General features: G+C 38.6%; 2 protein-coding genes across 2 annotated transcripts in view; one reads left to right on the top strand and one right to left on the bottom strand.

Annotated features, from left to right (window-relative positions):
- Positions 1-16,083, bottom strand: part of LOC124775948 (mitochondrial uncoupling protein 4) — a 408,284-nt gene extending 392,201 nt beyond the window's left edge. The window contains exons 1-2 of the mRNA XM_047250792.1: positions 15,965-16,083; positions 15,645-15,872 (exon numbers count right to left, since the gene is read on the bottom strand). Of these exons, the coding sequence (XP_047106748.1) occupies positions 15,645-15,741 (97 nt within the window). The 5' untranslated portion in view covers positions 15,742-15,872; positions 15,965-16,083. The remainder of the gene's footprint in view (positions 1-15,644; positions 15,873-15,964) is intronic.
- A 28-nt stretch (positions 16,084-16,111) lies between these two features.
- The window catches only part of LOC124775949 (growth factor receptor-bound protein 2), a 48,831-nt gene continuing 40,754 nt past the window's right edge, over positions 16,112-24,188 (top strand). The window contains exons 1-2 of the mRNA XM_047250793.1: positions 16,112-16,666; positions 17,718-17,815. Of these exons, the coding sequence (XP_047106749.1) occupies positions 16,589-16,666; positions 17,718-17,815 (176 nt within the window). The 5' untranslated portion in view covers positions 16,112-16,588. The remainder of the gene's footprint in view (positions 16,667-17,717; positions 17,816-24,188) is intronic.

Below are 24,188 nucleotides of genomic sequence, written 5' to 3'. Positions count from 1 at the left end.
GTTGAAATGACAGTGCCATTAAACGTAGGTGGCTTATGTTATTTGCCAAAGACACTTCGTACTTCGAAATAACTGCCGCTATTGTAATTTTGTTATTCAGATATTATAAACAGAGGGCAATTTGATTGCTATTATGTAGTAATTATGTATCATATAATGGTACACTTGTTTGAAATGAACAATGCTTTCTACATTGGGGACTAGAATTTGCAAATCTATAGCTGAAATAACTTATGAAGGGGTAGCTAATGAAACATAACTACCCACTTACTTTTAAATCCACGCTGAAACTCAGTTCTCTGTCTTCTGTTTGTGTACTTAAAAAAAATTATTTTCAAATCTAGTATTGTTTTCGTATATACAAATACAGTTTATTTGAAAGTGATTTACTTGTCACGTCTAATACAAAAAAGTGTATGTACTAATATGTACTACTAACTGCCCAAAAATTGCCATGTATCGTGGTTTTAGGAGGGTTGGTCCTTTCCGTGCGTTTACATCTCTGCAACACGGTTGTGGTTAACATGATATTTTCGGTATCTCATGATGAAATAAAGCAGTGGGAAGTGTGGGTGAATTAAGGAGAACCGCATACGTCAAATGCGACTCAATTATAAACTAGTTTGCCGCTAAACAGCAAGTTAATCGCAGCTCAGCACCAGTGCGCAAATCTGTCGCCTGCATGTCCGAGTTCACACCAGGTTCAAGAGATTTTTTTTTCTTTTTCTCTCGTTGTAAATCAACAAGTGAAAGAAGTGTAGAGAACAACATGAAACACACTCTCCAGAGCCAACATTTTTTACGTATCTCGTGTCGATTTATGCAAACATACCGGACAAATATTCTTATTACACTGGTTTCATCTTCAAACACACGTTTTTGGCACGTAAGTTTCGCATACGTGATGCTGGATATTTAGGCATATGACAGTGTACAACTTAATAGTTGTTTGAGGGTCTTCACGTAAGTGACAACTACACACATCAAAATAATTTTTGCATCACCTCGGTTCCGAAACCTATACAGAAAATTAGAATAGAGATCAACACAAACATCATCCCCGCCGTTTTTTTGCTCATGAAAACCACATATAGCATTTTTACCACCATACAGCGAGACCTTCAGAGGTGGTGGTCCAGATTTCTGTACACACCGGTACTTCTAATACCCAGTAGCACGTCTTCTTGCATTGATGCATGCCTGTATTCGTCGTGCCATACTATCCACAAGTTCATCAAGGCACTGTCGGTCCAGACTGTCCCACTCCTGAATGGCAATTTGGCGTACATCCCTCAGAGTGGTTGGTGAGTCACGTCGTCCATAAAGAGCCCTTTTCAATCTATCCCAGGCATGTTAGATAGCGTTCATGTCTGGAGAACATGCTGGCCACTCTAGTCGAGCAATGTCGTTATCATGAAAGAAGTCATTCACAAGATGTGCACAATGGGGCCGCGAATTGTCATCCATGAAGACGAATGCTTCGCCAATATGCTGCCGATATGGTTGCACTATCGGTCGAAGGATGGCATTCACGTATTGTACGGCTGTTAAGGCACCTTCCATGACCACCAGCAGCGTATGTCAGCCCCATATAATGCCACTACAAAACAGCAGGGAACCTCCACCTTGCTGCACTCACTGGACAGTGTGTCTACGGCATTCAGTCTGACCGGGTTGCCTCCAAACACTTCTCCGACGATTGTCTGGTTGAAGACATGCGACACTCATCGGTGAAGAGAACATTGTGTCAATCCTGAGTGGTCCATCAACTTGGACACGGAAAGAACTAAGTGACAGGAAATTCTGGATAAAAATCAGGAGCGGGGCTCTGATACCCCACTCATCTAATGAGTCAAGGACATGATGTCGCCAGGTGGTGTCACATGCTTTTTGTAAATAAAAAGAGACTGCAACAAGGTGTCGGCACCTGGAAAAGGCTGTTCGGTTGGCAGACTCAAGGGACGCAAGATTATCAGTGGTAGAGTGACCCAGATGAAATTAGCCCTGGCACGGAGCAAGTAGGCCATGTGACTCCAGAACCTAACCCAACTGCCAACACACAATATGTTCCAGCAGCTTACAAAGAACGTAGGTGAGGCTGATGGGCTGATAGCTATCCACATCAAGCAGGTTTTTGCCAGATTTGAGCACTGGTATGATGGTGCTCTCCCGCCATTGCACCAGATCCGGTTGAAGAGGATGAGGAGATATCGCTTGCAGTCAGATGAGAGATGTTTAATCATCTGACTGTGGATCTATTCTGGCCCAAGAGCCGTGTTGGGCAATGTGCAAGGGCACTGAGGAGCTCCCACTCTGTAAATGGGGCGTTATAGGAGTCACTGTGGCGTGTAGTGAATGAGTGCAAAAGGCTGGGGGTTAATTCTCCGATGCAGAGGCTCAAGCTTAGTGCTCGGCATCGTGTTTGCATTGGTAGATAACATGCCATTTATGTTAACACCAGGAACACCTGTAGGGGCCTGGTACCAGAAAACGCGTTTGATCTTTCCCCAGGCTTGGGAAGGTGACATATGGCACCCAATGGTCGAGACAAATATCTCCCACCACTTCTGCTTCCGTCGTTCGATACTGTCAGGGTTCCTCCGAGCTGTAATCCGTAGGTAACAGTCATCCACTGCAGTAGTAGCCAGAACAACATCACTTTGGTTCACTCTGAGATGCCTGGACACTTCCCTTGTTGAGAGCCTTTCTTGGCACAAAGTAACAATGCGAACGCGATTGAACCGTGTTCTTGACTGTCTAGGTTGAACTACAGACAAAATGCGCCATGTACCTATCTCCTACCTAGCGGAATGACCTGAACTTATTGGCTGTCAGACCCCCTCCATATAATAGGTGTTCCTCATGCAAGGTTGTTTACATCTTTGGGCAGATTTAGTGACATCTCTGAACAGTCAAAGGGCCTGCGTCTGTGATACAATATCCACAGTCAACGTCTATCTTAAGGATGTATGGGAAACGGGGTTATGCAAAACTTTTTTTGATGTGTGTACTTAGAGAGGTGACAGCCATTCTCGTTATCTGGAGAAGGAAGGACGATTAGGGTTTAAGGTCCTGTCAAAATGAAGGCCACTGGAGACTGATCACACACCCATATTGGGTAAGGATAAGAAGAAACAGTGTGTGTTCTTTCAAAGGAACAATCTCTACACTTGCCATAATCGACTTAGGTAAACCAGGGAAAACCTAAATCTGGACGGTCTGACTGGGAATACAACAGTACTATCTTGACCATTGCACCATTCTAATTTGTATTCGTTTGGAAAAAATTGAAGCACAACAGCGTTCTGATGACAGCATTTGCGAATTAAGTTCATTATGATAGCCACAGACCCATGTGAGATTGTCTGAGGCAGAATTGGTATGCTTCTTTGCAGAGGGCTAACAACCCATTCTAATCAGTACATCACCATGAAATGTTACCCAGTATTTTCGTATGCTACACAACAGGTATGAACCAATTTCAGCAGTGTCGCTAGGACAATCTTTGGTTATACTACGATCCTGTGAGTATCTGCAATCGAATTCCCAGACTGGCCCTCAGCAAATGTCTCACTGAAATGAGACAGATTTGAAAGTATATGTATGGAGTGTAGCCATGTATGGAAGTGAAACATGGATGAGAAATAGTTTAGACAAGAAGAGAATAGAAGCTTTCGAAATGTGGTGCTACAGAAGAATGCTGAAGATTAGATGGGTAGATCACATAACTAATGAGGACGTATTGAATAGAATTGGGGAGAAAAGGAGTTTGTGGCACAACTTGACTAGAGGAAGGGATTGGTTGGCAGTACATGTTCTGAGGCATCAAGGGATCACCAGTTTAGTACTGGAGGGCAGTGTGGAGGGTAAAAATCGTAGAGGGAGACCAAGAGATGGATACACTAAGCAGATTCAGAAGGATGTAGGCTACAGTATGTACTGGGAGATGAAGAACCTTGCACACGATAGAGTAGCATGGAGAGCTGCATCAAACCAGTCTCAGGACTGAAGACCACAACAACACAATGAGACGCGGTTGACTATGTGATTCTCCATAAACAGTAGATGCAATCTGTGAAGATGTTTTCACCTTGGGAGATATTAATGTTGGGTATGACCTATTTTGCCACACCTAAGGTGTCAATAGTTCATCAGTTGCACTACGTAGTTCTCACTGGTAGTGCGTGGACTATTCTGATCTACAGTTCAACCTAGCCCTTTCAGGGGCTAAAAATACTGATAAAAGTAAAAGAAAGAGGAAGGTAAATTGGGGCCTAACATGCTACCATGAAGAAGTCATTAGAGAGAGAGAGCACAAGCTCATATTGCAGAAGGAAGTAAGACGTGTCCTTTTCAAGTAACTATGCCGGCATTTTTCTTAACTGGTTTATAAAAACCACAGAAAACCTAAACCTGAATTTGGGATTCAAACCACTGAACTCCCAAATGCCAGTCCACTGTGCTGTTTCTTTGGGTACAAGCTCTAAATGCGGTACCAGAGTATTCAGTACTTGCAATATCATGGGATATATAAAGCTCATGAGCACAGAGCAACAGGAATGTATTTTCTTAGTATAGTCATTATCTAAATGTTCTATTTAGAGGACTAAGGGCTTGTTGATAAAATGGTGGAATGCTTTACATTGTAGCGTAAGCAGGGCTGGGCCTCTGCATAGTCGGTCACTCCTGTTTCCATCATAGCATTTGTGCCCTGCTGGCCCTTGGCCACACCATGACTTTACACGCCATGTTTGGCTTCAGCGCTGGTTACAAACATTCTATTTACAGGCTTGATGCCAGCAGGCAATACCAGGAACCATTATCATTCACAGGCAGCGCATGCAGTACCTACGGAGGCACTGCTGTCCTGAGGACTACCTCACGTCTGCGGGTCACTTGGTCATAAAGGACCCGAGGATATTCTCTGCCTACAGTGTACTTAAGCTGTGGTCCAACATCCAGTAGGAAGTTGCAGTCACAACTCAACTCACGCCAGCCACTATGGTTTCCCATCTGTTGGACATTTTACCAAGTCTGTACCACATCGCTTCACTCTACTATACCGTCAAACAGCTACCAACAATCTTCCTGGGCATTCACTGCTACTGTGTTGTGCTACAGTGATTATTGGCTCAATATGTCTGTGGACTTTGATTTATACCTACCTCTGATCAAAGATCATCATTTCTGTATTACTGTCTTATATGGGACTTAATGTTCCTGTGGTGATGCTGCAATTATGTATATTGTCAGAGTATCTGTGCAATCATCATTCTTCGTCGTGCTGTTTACTGTCATCATACTGGGCTGCGCCTGAGATTTGGATACGCTACGTTATCTGGACTTCAGTATCGGTTATGCTACAGATCTGCAGTGCTGCACTAGGCCATAAAGTGCAGCTGACTTGGTATCGTCTCTGGCTGTGGCTTCCCTGTTATCATATTCTGTGTTGTCTTGTGTTTGGCTCAATAAACAAGGTAACTGTCTAGTAGCCATTTATACTGTGTGTCACAATATACATGATCTCTTTACATTTATCTACTATCAGCACAATTTCTGTACTTCGCCATTACTGTCAATATGACAGGTTGGAGAGAAACAAAAAACTGTAGTGTGCAGCCTGAAGTGTTCATTGGATGTAAGTTGAAGATTTAAGAAAGGGACTTCTTTGGATTCTAAGCAGTTATTTGTGCATTAAACAGCCAAAATATTGTAACCATCTGCTTAATAGTGAGTTCGTTCATCTTTGTAATGTAATACAGCAGTGATTCTAGTGATATGGATTCACCAAGTCCTCGGTGGGCTTCCAGAGATACGTGGCACCACACGTCTACACCAAAGTCACATAATTCCTGTAAATTACAGACCAGTGGTTTGTAGGCATGAAGCGGCACCCGATATCATTCACGATGAGTTCCATCGAATTCAGATTATATGACTTTGATGGCCAAGACATTAACCTGAATTCACTTTGATGCTCCTCAAGTTTCTGTAGCACGATTCTGACCTTGTGACACAGCCAGTTATCCTGCTATAAGATGTCATCGACATTGGGCAAGACATCTGTGTAGCATGACGGGCTGCAAGTGGTCCATAATGATGTGTACATGGGCCACAGCTGCCCTGGTGCCTTTGAGTACTACTACAGATCCCATGGCAGCACAAATGAATATCCTCTAGAGCATAATACTGTCCCATATCTGCAGCATGGAGCAGGTTTCGAGCAGCCATTCATATAGCTGACAGTGTATCCGGACATGACCATCGACCTGCTGTGACAAGAAACGTGACTGATCGAAAAAGGCGACACGTTTCCACTGATACATGGTAAAATCTCAATGATACGGTGACTCATGTCGATTGAGTGACATGGGAACAACTACAGGTCACTTGCTGTGGAAAATTGTGTTCAACGATGTGAACAGTGTGCTCCAAAACACTTGTGCCTATACCAGCATTGTACTTTATCGTCACATCTGCCACAGATCGCCACCTATTCTGCTTCATAGAGTGGGCAAGCCTCTGGCATCACCTTTCAAGTGTTATGGACCTGCAGAAGATGATGAGGATGAAGTGAAAGATGAATCTTATGGTCGACTAGAACAGAAATTAGAAAGTATACAAAGGCAAAATGTGAAGACAGCTTAGGGGGAAAGTGGGAAAAGAAGACGCCTTTAGACAGACAATAGAAAAGGAAAGCCTGCTTGGTATGTTGAATAAAAAATGGACAAAGACTTACTGACTCTGCCCAATGCTAATGAAGAGTACATGCCTCCAGAGAAGAATCCTAAGTGGCGTGGTGTTCAGCAGATGTTACCACCTGCAATAAAATCGACCATGTAGTAATTAACAAGGGATGTGCATCTGACATCTTTAAGGTTGACATTGTTATATGTTAAGAGTAAAATACAGATAATGCATTGCAGTCTTTAGATCTGGATTGATAAGGAAAACATCATAAGATACAATGTTTCCAAATTAAAAGAGAAGGAGGCATCTGAAACGTGTCAAGCAGAACTGCAGAAGACATTTGAGATGAACAAAACTGAGACTGGAAAGAAATCAAAGGAAACTGGAGTACAATGACAGATGTCCCACAAGAAACTGAAGATGATGTTTTGAACAGAATACATGGTGGAAGGGACAGGATGGTTTGACAAAAATTGTAAAAAGGCAATGACAGAGGGAAATGTGGCAAGAAAGAAAATGAAAACAGGGCAACACAATCTAATACAGAAGAATTCACAAATAAAAGGAAAAGGCAGACGGAATCTGTAGAAGAAAGAAATGAAAAGCAGAGAAGAAATGGATTACAGAGCTAGAAGAAAAGTATAACGACCAAGATGTAAGAAGTTCTACAAAATAGTTTAGGAAGAAAGACTTTCAACTACATACTGTATTCTGTGCACATGTAGGAAATTTTGTAGGGGGTGGAGAAAAGATTCTAGACAGATGGGCTGACTATTTCAGTGAACTGCTGATCTTTACTTCAGAGACAGTAATACTGAAAGAAAATTAGAGAGAGTAACCAACCATGGAAAAATATTAGCCATGTTGAAATACCTGTACCCACACTAACAACAGAGGAAGTTAGGTTGGCAATCAAAAGCATCCAGGGAATGATGACATTTCAGCAGAGATGATAAAGGCTATGGAATTTCCACATAAATTAATCAGACTGATACCAGGTGGTTGTATGCAAAAGTGCAAGTACTCACAGAGATTATGGGGGGGTCATAATTAATGTATGACAGCAAAACTTGGTAGACATTCTAATGCTTTAATGCAGAACTGATTTACGCTGGAAAAAATTAGTTCCAATTTAATAACCAGGTGCAAATCTGGCACTGTGTATGCAAGAAAGATATAATATAGAAATGTTTCCATATGTAATAGATTAGGGACAGGTGTGGGCAGACAAGGTCAAGCAAGTGAGAAAAGCATAATGTTAATTTCATTATTTACTGCTGCTCATGCAATTTGCCCAACATGAGCACTGGAGACAGAAACAAGATGCTGCACCCATTAACACGACATGATCAAAAATTGCTCGCAGCATTTATGGTGGAATATGAGCAATGTGTTCCTGTATAATGGCCTTCAGACAGGGTAGGGAGCAAACATTTCCCTGGTAAATGCGCTCATTGTGATATGCTCAGAGCCAAAAGTCACATGGATTCAGATCAGGCGATCTTGCAGGCCACGAATCTGGACGACCTCTGAAAATAACATGTTAAGACGATCTTTCACTGGGGGAGCGACACGAAAGGTTGCCCCATCTTGCACGAAAACTGTGGCTTCCACACACTTGCGCTCATTAGAAGCAGAAATTGCATACTGGACTAGGATGCCTCAATAACATGCAGATGTCACAGTACATCTGACAGGCCCTCTGGTGTATTCTCTTCAGAGAATGGACTGAAAATAAAGGTAACTGTGAATCCACACCACTCAATCACATACAGCAAGTACAATGGTTCTTTGTGTACAACACGTGGTTTAACAATACCCCAAATTCAGCAGTTCTGTGTTTCCAATGCACGCTGTAGTGTAAAATGTGATTTGTCACTCCATCTTGTATGGGTACCAGTGCAAAATAGACTATATAACTCTCTATACTGTTGACCTTGGGATGACGAGTGAAAGTAGAAGGACAAACCCACTAAAGAATTTGAAATTAACCAAAGTTTATGGTAAGGGGTGTGGTATCCACACTACTTTTCAACACAGTGTGAGAGGGGTAAGGAGGGTGTCATTCTGTTCAACTTGTGAAACAAAAACCGGCATAAGCCAACAATGCTGTATACTGTCTAGATATCTGAAGTACTAGAAGAAGAGTTTGGTGGACTAGAAAAGAGGCAGGAGAATTGGAGTTTTAGGTACATGACACCAAAACACAGTATCTTTCCACTTCCAGAAGAAATGCTGTTGTTAAACAGAAATACATGAAGTTGAATGATGTTAACAATGACAAATGTGAGAAGTTCCAGTACTTCTGAAATCAAGTGGAGCGGATTAAAACGGTTGAACTATGTAGAGTGAATGTTACAGGACAGGGCTGTCATGAAGGTCTGCAGATGAAATCCAAATGGCAGAAGGTGCAGATGGACACAATGGAAATGATGGCTCAAAGACTTGAGAAAGATGGGAGTAAGAAGATGGAGGAAACGAGCAGATCATCAAGATTTGGCTTTGATCGTCAGAGAGCTCAAGACGCTACATGGGCTGTAGCACCTAGGAGCAGTAAGCAAGTAAGCCTCCGATGTCCATGTTCCGCAGTGAGACGTGCCTGCCCAATCCATGGTGCTAGGTCCTAACCATCAGCAATTTATTAAAATCGCTTATGTCAGCAGACATCCCAATTTGCTGCCTGTATCATCAATAGAATGATTTTCCATTCACCTATGGTCACTTCAATACTATCCTTATCGCATCATGTGCCCGCAACACCACCAGGGTGCATTCAATCTCGTGGTGCGCAGTAACCATAACATTTTGATTCACCGGAGTAGGTGTAAGAATTCTAAGATCTTTAAAAGGGTAAGTCAAACTGGACTATTAGATCAATACATTATCCTAATAGCTCATTATTGCAGAGTAAATATTGTATGAAACTGTAGCTGCATTGTCCCATCAGGTAGTTGCTTCAGTGACTGGCCACATTTGCAGTAAAACAATATATCAGTATCATAGCAGAAATTGCTGGGATCGTTTTATTTATGATTACTTATACTGTAGCCTCATATGCAGCTATGTTCATCTTTCAGTAGATGAGACAATATCAACCCTAATTAGTTGAAGTATTTAACTGTTTGTCCACCTGTAACTCATTCATTGGCTTTTTTGTGTCCTTTGAACTAAGCACAAAACCCTACTCTCATCTCTCTTCTTAGAAAGACAGAGTTTATCCACGTACTCTGCTCTGTGCCATCCTATTGCCACTAATACACTCAATACAGAGTGATTCCTTTTCTCTCAACCCACCTTGTGAAATTAATAAAGAATTTACCTTTCAGGGGCATTTATATCGAAGTTTCATATTTTAATTACATCACTGATCTAATTCTCATACATAATTCACTTGCAATGTAGACCAAGTATTTGTGACTCCCTTTACAATCATGTACTGAGCAGGGTGGCTACACCAGTCTTAATGTACTGCACACGCATTAAGGAGGAGTAGACTTTATTTCCTATCTAGCAATCCTGACAGGTTTTCCAAAGGTTCCCCAAGTTGCTAATGTGAACACTGGGATGGTTCCTTTGATTAGGCCATTGCCAGCTTCCTGCTGTGTTCTCACCTGATCGTATCCTTCTTTGTTAATGTTTTATGTTTGTATAAATATATGTGATCCATAATGTTTTGGACATGCTCAGTAATGTTGTAGTGAACAAACTATGGGAGAATAAATAAATAAAACACAGTTAGGTAGCATTGAAAAATTACTTAATCATTACTTCAAGATGGTTACCAAAGTTCAAGAAAAATTCTGTAATACACTAATTCTAATAACCATATTCATTCTACTACAGGTTCTGTAAGACACTTGCAAGGTCAACATTCTGAAATGATGACAATGTTATAATCAGTGACGACCTGCTCACTTGTACTAAAATATTGTGGAAATCATTACTATTATATCTACTTTGTCAATCAAGCAATAGGTACCACACTATCACTAAAGCAGTTTGCAACACTGATGGTTCATAGTGGTTATCACCTAACTTTGAGGTAGACCTACATTTGAATGACATCATTTCTGCAATAGCTCACGCAAATTGTGTGACAACAGAATCAAAGTCCCACTGTTTTAAAACTGAAAACATTCTTGAAATCACGGTTTGAAAATTGTCACTGCCCAACAATCTGCAACAGTTGTTACCCCTCGTCTGAAATTATCATCATGAAACCTATTTATTAATGCAAGAGTAAATTATTGTTTGTGTGACATTTTAATGTTTTAAAAAATATCTCTCATCAGTCCCTCTTGGTGATTTTGATTGTCACTGGATGTAGCTGTCGTGGCTGACTCACTTGGGAGCAATAGATAACAGACATATCACACTTCAGTTGGATTAGTCCAGGTGTGGTCCATCACAATGAAAGAACATGAACAACCTCAGTTTGAAAGAAGCCTTGATACATGAATTCAATACGATCCAATTTGTCCTGATAGCTACCAGTCACACTACAGTGCATAGTGATGATGATAAAGTATCTTAACAGCAGCATATGATAATAAGAAAACATACTGAGTATTGAAAAATTAGTGGCAAATTTTATGCTCCTTCATTGAGTGGGTTTTCAATCTTCCCAGAAAACACAAAACTTGTTTATTACTAGATTACGTGAGCAACATGGGCTGTCTAGATTACTCCTGGAATTTTTCCTGATGAAATAATACACAATTATATACCCTCAATTCAATTTTGGATGAAACTTTTTACCAAGGACACTGCCTGTAAATGTTTACTCCAAACAAAGATCATCTAAAAAAACTAAAAATAAATAAAATCTACCACCATAGGGGTACAAACACCATAACATATTGCTTATACTTTACAGAAATAATAATATGGTTCCTTCAATAGCAACCCAATTTCCACATTAAAAATACTGTCTCAGTCACATTTCATTTAACCCAACAGTTGTTGTAACTCTCTCATTCTGGAAGACCGTCACCACCAGATTCTCTCTTATAGACAGTAACGATGGATGGCTGCTGACATATGTTATAACAGTTAATGTAGAAAAGTAAAGTGCACTGCAGATAATCTTGAGTGAACAAATTCTGCCAATATATTATTACATTAAATTGCGCCCGAGTGCGGCAATTGCATATTATATAAAAGGATTACGAACACCACCTGCAAGAATGTAAAGAAATTGGTCATAAGTATTTATTTTTAGAACAAAAATGCCACTGGACCATGGTTACTCAAATAAGTTTGCAAATTACATTTATTCATAAGAGCAGGCTATAATAATTTGCCTGTTATCAATTGCAAAATTCTCATCCAGTCATTTGCTGTTGTTGTGGTCTTCAGTCCTGAGACTGGTTTGATGCAGCTCTCCATGCTACTCTATCCTGTGCAAGCTTTTTCATCTCCCAGTACCTACTGCAACCTACATCCTTCTGAATCTGCTTAGTGTATTCATCTCTTGGTCTCCCTCTACGATTTTTACCCTCCACGCTGCCCTCCAATACTAAATTGGTGATCCCTTGATGCCTCAGAACATGTCCTACCAACCGATCCCTTCTTCTGGTCAAGTTGTGCCACAAACTTCTCTTCTCCCCAATCCTATTCAATACTTCCTCATTAGTTATGTGATCTACCCATCTAATCTTCAGCATTCTTCTGTAGCACCACATTTCGAAAGCTTCTATTCTCTTCTTGTCCAAACTATTTATCGTCCATGTTTCACTTCCATACATGGCTACACTCCATACGAATACTTTCAGAAATGACTTCCTGACACTTAAATCAATACTGGATGTTAACAAATTTCTCTTCTTCAGAAACGCTTTCCTTGCCATTGCCAGCCTACATTTTATATCCTCTCTACTTCGACCATCATCAGTTATTTTGCTCCCCAAATAGCAAAACTCCTTTACTACTTTAAGTGCCTCATTTCCTAATCTAATTCCCTCAGCATCACCCGACTTAATTAGACTACATTCCATTATCCTTGTTTTGCTTTTGTTGATGTTCATCTTATATCCTCCTTTCAAGACACTGTCCATTCCATTCAACTGCTCTTCCAAGTCCTTTGCTGTCTCTGACAGAATTACAATGTCATCGGCGAACCTCAAAGTTTTTATTTCTTCTCCATGAATTTTAATACCTACTCCGAATATTTCTTTTGTTTCCTTTACTGCTTGCTCAATATACAGATTGAACAACATCGGGGAGAGGCTACAACCCTGTCTTACTCCCTTCCCAACCACTGCTTCCCTTTCATGTCCCCCGACTCTTATAACTGCCATCTGGTTTCTGTACAAATTGTAAATAGTTTTCGCTCCCTGTATTTTACCCCTGCCACCTTTAGAATTTGAAAGAGAGTATTCCAGTCAACATTTGCTAGGATGTTTAAATTGTGGTTGCTACGAAACAAATAGAACTGGCAGGCAAATATATATGAGAGAGACACCTGTAATGCATTTTGTTTGGGCAGTGATTGTTCTGTTGTCGGTGAAGCTGATTGTGCACTGTGGACTGTTAGTGGAGCGTCGTAGCAGAATGAAGGGAATGGGTGTCCATACTGCAGATGGCTGGCCTTATCTCTGGTGGCGCATATCCGGTCAGCAGTGTGTGTCTTTGGCTGCTACTGGCACTCTATGTCCATCTCAGATGCCCACTAGGAAGTGTTGCTGTTGCCGCCTCGACCACAAATGTCTCCAAGGTGATCTCTCTGAATTCTCCTGAGCTATATCCCTTGGTGTGGCACAAACTGCTGACACTTATTCTTCTTCTTCTTGACAATCATATTATTGTTCACTATCATTGTTAAACATTTTTGTACTCTCCACAATTTCCAGATTCCCCATGATAAGAAGGGAGGACCACATGCAGACCTTACTGTGGATACAATTTCCTCACTGGGCAAGCTCCATGTTGCCAGTTACGAATAGATATCCTATGTCCCGTACATTTATCACCATCAACTCCCCCTCCTCTGCTAAAATCTCCTTCCGCTTCAGTGTGACCATTCCCATACTTCTTCTCAGCAAGAGAGCACATGGAGACAGTAAAAAGGCTTGTTATAGCAAGCATTCTTTTCCTTAGCAAACTGGGTACCACACATTTCACATAAGCATCTCACATCCTGTAGAGGCATCCAACTGCCCCCTTTGGTCTGATGTCACGTCCCTTCTGCTCAACAGCACTGAAAAATGTTGTGGCCTACAGTAGGGTGTATATCCAGGAGGGATGGGTTTCTCTCTTCGGTCCATCGGCTGCCTGCCACAGAGGATCAGGTGTGTGGGTGGCTAGGTTGCTATAATTAGGCGCAATACAATTTCTCATTTTATAAATGCATGATTTCTATCAAAATAATTATGATTAACCGAATTTATTTTTCAAACATGTCCAAGAAAATGCACACTCCGTACTTAATAGCATTGATATACTAATGTGTAACCCTCTTTTCACATTGCCAATAAAATCATCCTGTGTCCACTGAGTGAGGTGGTGCAGTGATTAGCACACTGGACTCGCATTCAGGAGAATGACGGTTCAAACCTGTGACCAGTCATCTCGATTTAGGTTTTCCGAGATTTCCCTACATCACTTCAGGCAAATGCCAGGATGGTTCCTTCAAAAGGGCACAGCCGACTTCCCTCAACATCCTTCCCTAATCCGATGGGATCGATGGCCTCACTGCTCGGTCCTCTCCCGAGAACCAACCAATCAACGAACCAATTATCCTGTATCCTTTAAGAATATTCTCACATGTAAGCAAAAGAAAGTTAGGGCACACATGAAAAACAACAGATTATTATTTAATAATCAATCTAATGATAAAGTGGTGGCTATCTTTTTACAGTTTTCAATTAAACAGTGGTAATTATGGAGAATAATAATCATTTATTATAGTCGTGTCACAAAAAGGCATTAGGAGCATTGTACAGTAAAACATTATTTTAGCAATATATTGAGTACATCAGCTACTGTTAAGACTTTTAACTATGAATATGCCCAGTTTCAAGACATTAAATATCGATATCCTTTGATATGTGCCTCATTACGTCTGATGGCTAAAAATCAGGCAAAATTATACAGTTCAGTGAAGCACAACCTTTTTTTTTTTTTTTTCCAACCACAGATGATTGTGTCTAAACAGATTGTGTGGGTAAATGAAACAAAAAAGTCATAACAGTAAATATAAAATGATTTATTCAATGTCTTTCTGAATTACTTCAACTACTGACCTTCATAGCATCATCAAGCTGAACAAAACCTGGGAAGATTACATTTTATTTATTTTTGCTTATCCAAAGTTCATATCACAATGATATATGAATTTTCATGGCAATAAAATGGAATGCTATAGCTCAAAATATGTACACAGAATACATAAATATCCCCTATGAGGGTAGAACTGGTGGACAGCTGTGAAGGGATCATTTATTTACTGTGTGCCTAGCATATAAGTACGATCTGTGTGTTTATTAGCAAAACAGACATGCTTGCTACATATGCCGAATAAAAAGTGGTGAAAAGAGAATACACTTATTGTATAGGTATTGAACCGATGTTAGTGAAAAAATGCTCCTGATGCAAAACTTAAGCACCCCACATAAAATTAATTTGTTTAAAAAACATATATACTGTTTACCTTCCTACTCAATAGCATTTTTTCTTTTCCTCAAGCAGACAAACATTTGTTTTGGATGTCTTCCATTAATTTATCTGCTATTAGCTTCGTGGTGTCTTTACTCTAAAACTTAAGATTAACTGTATTAATGATTTTCTTGTTTAAATTCCTATTACATATAACGTATTGTAATCTTTATCACTGAATGCAGTTTCCATCTTCAAGACCTTCTTACGGAACTGTAGCATAGTCCAGTAGATTCACATCAATTTCTTATTTTAGTATTAAAAACGATAAAATTGTAAGTTACTGAAAGAAAACTTACCAACTTCTGCTATACTGGCAGCAACAACTGACACGATGTATGTGCACCAAAAGGTATCGGCATACGACGTTTTCGGGGGGACGGGGGGAGGCACCATTCTGCGGCGATCATGTATTCAGCTGAGTTATTCAGAAAGCGTCACACCGCAGAACATACGTGTTTACTACTAGACGCCAAGTTTGTTTTTGTGTTCACGATCAGCTGATCACCGCCCGGTGTAACCCATCACTTGTAATAAAAATTATAAACCACGTATTTAGATGTATTTGAGAAAAGTATTTAAACGGAATAACGATAACGTGTCTGTAACTCTCGCTTACCATTTCCTGTCGAAGACGTACTAATTTGTACCTCAAAGCTACGGAGCAGAAGTACAGTACTTGACACTCGTTTGTTCTATTCCAAAGCCCTTCCAGCCGTACTACAGAAATGAAAGGCAACACAGCCCCGACCAAAGTATCAGTGTGACAATTGAAACATCTTTGAACTTTATTTCTGACAGTTATCAAAATACATATTAGTTTTAATCGCTAAACAGTTATAATACTGGCCTTATTTACATAACAAACTTTCGATTGCGATAATACCACGTCCATCAACAGAAGTCTGTTGACGGGCGCAAGGTATTCCCTTTCGATAGTTCAGGAATGGTAATGGATGCCAGTGGGGGAATAAGTGATGGCTGAAGTATTGTTTTTCAATTAGCTGTATGAAAATATCTTCGGTACCCAGTGTTATGGGAATTCAGAAACTGTAAATGTCATTACTTTCAGTTTCTGCAGTGTCAAATAGTATCATTGTGCCAGGTTTGTAGTTAATGCCTAAAGCACGCTTTCAAGCGTTGGAAGGTTTAGTTCCATGAAGTCTTAGGTACAGTTGTACAGTGAACGCACAGGTGGCATTTTAGTATAATTAGGCTGACGTGATTTGAAAATTCTTTTGCAATGGAAGCATTAGCAAAACATGATTTCAATGCCACTGCAGACGACGAACTGAGCTTTCGAAAAGGACAAGTCTTGAAGGTTCGTATATAATTATTTTTTTAAAAGGCTGAATAGTATTTTAGGATGTGTATGTTAGAATTTGTTTTTATTGAAGGTACGTCGACAATTCAAAGGTGTTAGACCGACGCTGCATTGAAAGTTAAGGCAATTCCTTAAAATGAGGAATTTACTGTTTCCTGCAAATACTGTTAGCTCCTTTTATGTAATTCCAACCCCTCTGTCGGGTACTTACTTCACAAGTTATGGACAGTGTTAAAACAGGTACAGAGAGACTGACCCATCAAGGAGGACGTCAACAAAAACTTGTTTTAACGATTTAAACTAGATCCTTTGTCACTAGATTTATTACATATTTGATTTCTTTCATTGTCTCTTACATTTACATGTTACGAATGTTATTAGGGACCTGAATGTCATCATGAAAGTTTACACATAGTATCATGCTCTAGGTAGTAGTTTTCTTAAAATGGTTATTAACGATTCTGTCAACACTTTCAGTATTTATATTAGGTGACAAGTTTCAAACCTCACAGTTTGATTTTCAAGCCTAGCCTACTGAGGCAGCAATGACAGCTTGATCTTAATAATAAACATCAAAGCGGCAACACATATTTTGTAAATGTTTTCAGAATGAATGCCACAATCCACATGTCTCTCTTACCAACTCAAAATCAAACAAACATCAGTTTGATTTTGACTCAGCAAGATTCATGTATGGATTGTGGCATTCATTCTGCAAACATTTATAAAGCATGTGTTGCCACTTTGATGTTCATTAGTAAAATCAGGCACTGTCAGTGCAGCCTCAGTAGACCATGCTTGAAAATGAATCTATAAGTTTTTAAACTAGTCACCTAATATAAACCCTGCAAGTTTTCACAGAATTGTTAATAAATGCTTTGAGAAATTTAATAAAGTTGCTCGTTCCCTGTCAACAAAATGCTGAAACTGAAAAAAAGGTAGCATAGTAGTTTTATTAGCCCTATTTTAGTCATACCATATATTAAGTTATATTGAAGTTCTCACAGGTGTTTATTAAATATTTTGTTTTATTGCTTCATTTTCACAGATCTTAAATATGGAAGATGACATGAACTGGTACCGAGCTGAACTAGATGGCAGGGAAGGATTAATACCAAGTAATTACATAGAAATGAAAACTCATGAGTAAGTCGGATCAGTTAAGATGACATGGCTGCTATTTGGGTTTTACTCCTCATAATACTTACTGAACTGCCTCTTTTTCTCCTTGCTTTTGTTGTGATGCAAGCTCATATATATTTGTGCTGTGTTGTGAAGGACTTCATTCTGTACATTTCACTAACTCTTTTTTCCCTACATATCTTCATATATAATTGTATACAGATTCGGCATGTAATGAATACTGATGTGATGGTGTGAAGTACACAGTTCCTTGGATTTATTAGCACTATTTCATTTAATTGCAGGTTTTCTAAATTGATATTAAGTTTCATGGTGCAGTGTAACTGCAATTTATCAATCTTGTTTAACTATATTTCAGTGTCTATCAAATCTGGAAATGTTAAGAGAGCTAGTACTTTTCTTGTCTGCTATGTTATATGCCTACACAGTTGTCTTAAAAATGTCAGTTTTTTTTGTGTTACCTGATTGATCGTTGAGCGACTACAACATTCGTAAGTTTACCACATGAAATGAGTTTGCTGTTTGGAGGATGACTTTTTTGTGTGTTTGGAGGTTTAATTGCAGTGCTTGTAGTGAAGTGGGAAATGAACTGTTTCACAGAAAAGTATTTACATGAATTCAGTGGCTTGTGCTATTATGTATCTGATTTCAAAATGAGAGAATGTATGTTGATGCATCAAGCTGGCACATTGACTCAGTAACAGACTTGGTCTGGAGGACTAAGGCTTAAATGAAGATCTGGCCACCCCCTTCTCAGTTATTCTGAGATTTGGCAAATTGCAGCAAATTACTGTCAGTGTCTATATTCGTGGGACATAAAAGTGTGGTTAGCATGATTGAGTTATCACACCTGGGTTACAAGTAATAGCTATTTGTTTGTTCAGCATATTTTACTGCCACACAATAATAAAGTATTGTAATGAACTGTGCATTTGTCCTTTCTCCATACTTTTTAAATGAAAGTGACACAGTATGTGCTTTTGTTGCTATTTGATATACTCACTATAAATATGATCAGTGAAGCCAGTTCAACAGTGTTGTTTAGAAGTCTCCCATCTTATATTTAGAACCAGAGGAACAGTAACTCTTTACATTGAATGAGACGCATCTGTTCAAAGATAGGGCTGTATTTCGGCAGTACGTGATGAATGTGTAGACATTTACTGGATATAGGTTTAGACATCAGTTTGTGAATAAAGTCATTTGGGTATTTGTTGCTTATTTTGTAGTAGACTCTGCTTTCAATAGAAGGATATAAGTCATATTTTCACAGTTCTACAGGAAACAAAAAAACAAACTTCAAATGACACCAAACTACATTTTTGTGGCAGGTTTGACATTTTTCCTGTCTATGGTGTAGTTTTATAAATCCGTCTGATTAGTATCTCTTCAATCTCCTAGAATGTATATTAGTGGAAGTGCTACACTTGTGACTTAAATCTTTTGGACCAATTGTATTATAACTTATATCCATTTTTAAGAGAACGGGAAGGTGTAATTCTACACTTTGAAGAGTTTCACAGGAAGGAGTAGACAATGTTTTCACTACTGCTGATCTTTAAAGAAGCGTACATCACTTACACAGATGTTCTGTTGTGTTGTATGGAAGAAAAAAAATCATTTTTATGGTGTATAATACTAAGAGAAGTCTAATAACATTATAAGGGGCTACTAGAAAACCACAAGTTAAATGTGCTTTTAGATCTGCTTTAAGTTTTCATTTAGGGTAAGTTCATAACATTGTTCTCAATAGGTTATTTGAACTTTGATTCTGGCACACACTCACCCTAACACACTTCTCCAGAATTGTATGATGGGTTGTCTGGGAAAGCATTACTAGTATTATCTGTTGACAACATGTTATGGTAGTATGAATTGAATTCATCAAGCGCTAGAAGCAGCAATTCAATAGGATCTTATTTCTTCTCTCTGGTGATAGAGCCGGGGTTGTGCATAACAACCAAATCCTCTTCACAGAATACCCATCCTCTTAAAGGCCTGTGACACTTTCAGTGTTCCCCATATTTTCTTTTATAACTCTTATCCAGTTCACATTCTTCATAATAAAATTTTCCCCATGGTCATCATATATCTACATTTATAATGAGCATTTAAGATATCTTGCCTCACTAGTTGGGAAATAGGGAGTTTCAAACTTTCCTTTGAGTTTTCAATTAAAGATTGATCAATGTTGCACTCCATATGCATGTAGCCTTCCACTAAAAATTTGTGGCCAATAACGTCTAATGATGGATGATGTTAAATAACTGATTATAGTACTGTAGTTGCGTGCCGTTTTCATGCTCTCATCACCACATGTCAGACAGCATAGTGCACTGCGTAGTGTCTGAAAGTAAACCATGATGTCATCAGGTCAGTTTCTTAGTCAGCCTTATTTTCACTTCACATGGGACATGGTTCTTGTACTTTCTTGACATCGTGTACTGTCAGATTGGAAGTCCTCAGAAGTTGGTTGTAGGACACAACACTTTCAAGCAGAGGGTAGGCAGACACTGCTGCATGTGACAAGTGGCCACTACTGTACTATTAACAGTTAAAATACTTTCTTTTATCTTGTATGCCACGTCATATAACTTGCGGTGAACAGTCATTTCATTCTGAAGCTCCAAAATATCTGTTGTTTTGAAGAAAGAGAAATCCACATAACGAAGTTTACCACAAGTATGACAAGTATTCTTCATTGGTTTCTTTATACAACTTTTCATCTGCTGAAACAGTAACTTCTGGTACACATTTAAACTTTCAGGCGGTTATTATTCAATACACATACAGGTGTAATCTTTATACATTTCTTTGTTAGTGTTTAGTAAGGTGTGGGGTACCTTTCGTTAAAGTTTCTCTTGCATAATGCCTTGAATGATGGTAGCGTAAGCTTGTGTTGCCTAACTTGTTTGATTTGCATTTAGTAACAACAGTGGCTATAAACATGTAACTAATATCCAGAGTCCTAACCAAATATACTTTAGAAATGGGAAGCATTTTGACCTTTGGCCTGCTGGTGATGCCAGTGGATTAAGAATCTCCTTCTCTGCTTATTACTATCCTCAATTCTCTTTCTGTCTGCTTTCATACAGTTTTGATGAGTGAACAACATAGACAGTATATTTGAATAATCAAACATATCCCAAAATTTAAAAAATTCGTCCCTTTTATTTTCTGTAAAACATTCTGTACATTTATATCGACATTAGTAATAAAATTATCCTCTGACCACATATTGCATTGTTTCTGTGCTTCTTAGCCTTTGGACCTTCTGTTTCAGTATCACCTTCTGTAGATTTATCAGACGTGCACCCTTGCTCATACAGAAAAAGAGTCAATTAACTGGACTAATTATTGCCATAAGTCAATCAGATAATTGAAAATCTGGATAACTGAATGTCTGAAGAAAAGTGATTTTTGTATTATTAATTCTAGAAAGTTAATGTATGTCACATGTGAATGGTTATCTTTTAGCTACATTTTCATGTGGTTATCTTTCCAAGGTTAATACATAATGCTAGGTGTTTATTCTAAACAATAAAGACTATTTAAACTTATTAAAATCAACAGAAATCAGTGTTTACTAAGAGTTAAGAGAGACATTTTTATGTCTATATGTATATGTTCTTAAAATTAACTAACACGCTGAAACGTTAATTGTGGAATACCTGACAAAGGTCTCGCAAATAGTCATTTGACATAAACAGTGTTTTATTTTAATTGTAGTAAACTCATGGTATTACACTTTGTCTGTTTCTTGAACCATTTGAAAGCTTTTTCCAGGGTTTGAAATGCTTCCGCGTGAGATGGTCCTGCTTTATTATCTGCATCTATTTGTATGTATTCTTCTGTTTCATATTCTTGCAAATCCTGCTGTTCATTTGCCTGCATTAGGGCTTCAACAAGTTTGTCATCTGACACGATCTGAAAACCTTGATAATTACTGTCACAAGTGAGACTGTATTTCCTATTAGCAGCATCACATTCCTGGAATATTTGTGTTTGTCATTAGCTCACTTACATTCTCCAAAACAGAGTCCTCCATATCGATTATTGAACTTCCATATTCCTGTTTTAGTATTCTATTTATAGTTGTGTTCAGAGTCTTCCTTTCACTCAAATCCTACAAATCTATAATTGTGTAACAACACTCCTGTAAAAGGATGTCACATTAGGAGCCAAAAGTTTTACTGTAAACATTCCACTCTCTCTCTCTATCTCTCTCTCTCTCTCTCTCTCTCTCTCTCTCTCTCTCTCTCAAAGCTGAACCAAAGGATGGTTTGGTTGGTGCATTATCCAGGAAAAGTAGAGCTTTTCCACGTTTACCAGTTGCATTTTTAATTTTTTTTGACTTCAGGATAAAATATGTTCTCATGTCAGTCAGTGAATATTCCAGTGTTCATCCATATGCTTTTTTAAAATTATTTTTATAAACTAAAGGAACTCTGATATTTTTGAAGCATCTGGTAGCATTTGCACAAACTAATATTGTTTCTCAGTAATTAAAACTTCCGGGCTAAGAGGCCGTGATCCAATAGTAGAAATACTTCTCCCTGATGTTTCGTTGCCAGTTGCGGGCAACGAAACGTCAGGGAGAAGTATTTCTACTATTGGACCATGGCCTCTTAGCCCGGAAGTTTTAATTAGTGAAGACGCCGGCCGTGAAAGCCTACACACTATGATTAATATTGTTACTATATACTGGAGCTGGAAGCTAAAGATTTTGACAGTAATGATTTCCCATTTAATCCGGTTTCATCAGCATTGTAAACAAAGTGCAAGTTATGGTCATTTTCATCCATCTCTGTTTTAAAACCATCTTTAAAAGAATTTTTTGCATCTATTTCAGCTGATTTTTTTCCACCTTATACTTCCAATTCATGAATTCCATGATGAGATTTAAATCTGTATGACAATCCATTACGTCCCACAAATGATTCGTTGCTACCTGATTTTTCTTAAAAAGAAAAAAAAATCTGCATTGACTTTTCACATAGCAAAGAACCAGATATCGCTTGCCCAGTTGACTGCTTTTGTAAAAATCAACAATACAAAGATTGTTACAAAAGTCCATTTTTTCCCCTCCATCATGTTTACTTCTGTCTTCTTTATCAAGTTTGCAGATGTACTTCAAAATTGGATTGGTTTTCTTCTTAATATCGCTTGTCGTAGAAGAGCCTACAACATATTTACCAGCTAAATCATGACCAGTTTATCCTTTTTGTAATGAATCAATGTTTATTTTATCTCTAAGCAATGACACAGCCCTCCCACACTTTGACATTTTCAAGCAAAGTCGCAACACGACACAGCAGCATAATGATTGGCAACCTAACTCAAACAATAATGAAATGTGTAGGGCAGAGACCGAGTGCCAGCGTGACGTGTCCGTGTACACATGGACTAGACTGCAAAGATATTTGCTCACATTTGACTATCCAAATAATTGAGATCTTGATGATGGCCATATATGCTTTTGCTGACATTAAGTTATCACTATTCCCTGTAAGAGACTGGTGTTACCTCAGTTTTACCTATTTTTGGACTTAGGCCCTTTTACCTGAGGAAGAGTTTGTTGAATGTCACTCTTTAACGTTATTCCAGGAACAGTGTACTTTTTGCTTACAAAAAATGAGTTAGAAGTTTTTTTTTTTTTTTTGTTTTTTTTTAATTGTGCTTATAGTTTAGAGTATGTTGAACTCAGGTTTTCTCCAGAATCCTTGGGGACAACTTTTTGTGGTAAAAAAAAAGAAGTGGTGCTTTCTTAAGTTTTCTACTATTGCTCGAAAATTATGTATCATACTGAAAATTTTATTCTTACCTGAATGAAAGTGCATTAAATATTGTCGAATGACCTACTTAAATATCTAAATCAGTGCAGCTGTTTTGCCATAATCAGTTGTCAGAGTTCATTCGTTTTTACCAACTTGGCTAAAAAGTAGGCTCCAATGCCTGTAACTCAAAAACGGCTACTCCAAATGAAGTATGTCAGGTTATTAAAGTTGTACAGCATGAAATTTCATTTTAGGTACTGTTAAGCATTCATACATTTGAAGGCCAACGTAATTCAATTTTGTTGTTCTCTTTTAAGTCAAAGTTATTCAATGAAATTAAATTTCCAATGGTAAGACTGCTCCCTATGGGCACATGTGTGTTCTCTATGCATATCGTTCTAATTTTCTTTGTTCAGGTGTATTTTTGTTCATTTTTATCCAAGTCTTAATTGCTAAGAGTGGGTTGCTAAAATGAAAGCCAAGTAGATAGTAATGGCCAATACATATTGAGGTTTGGGTAATATAAAAATTGTACAAATGAACAAATAAGAGGGCATGACAACATTAAAAAATAAAAAAAATTAAAAACAATTTAAATA

The sequence above is a fragment of the Schistocerca piceifrons genome, chromosome 2 (assembly GCF_021461385.2).
Source record: "Schistocerca piceifrons isolate TAMUIC-IGC-003096 chromosome 2, iqSchPice1.1, whole genome shotgun sequence".
Classification (NCBI taxonomy): domain Eukaryota; kingdom Metazoa; phylum Arthropoda; class Insecta; order Orthoptera; family Acrididae; genus Schistocerca; species Schistocerca piceifrons.
This window is presented reverse-complemented; position numbering and strand designations above follow the sequence as displayed.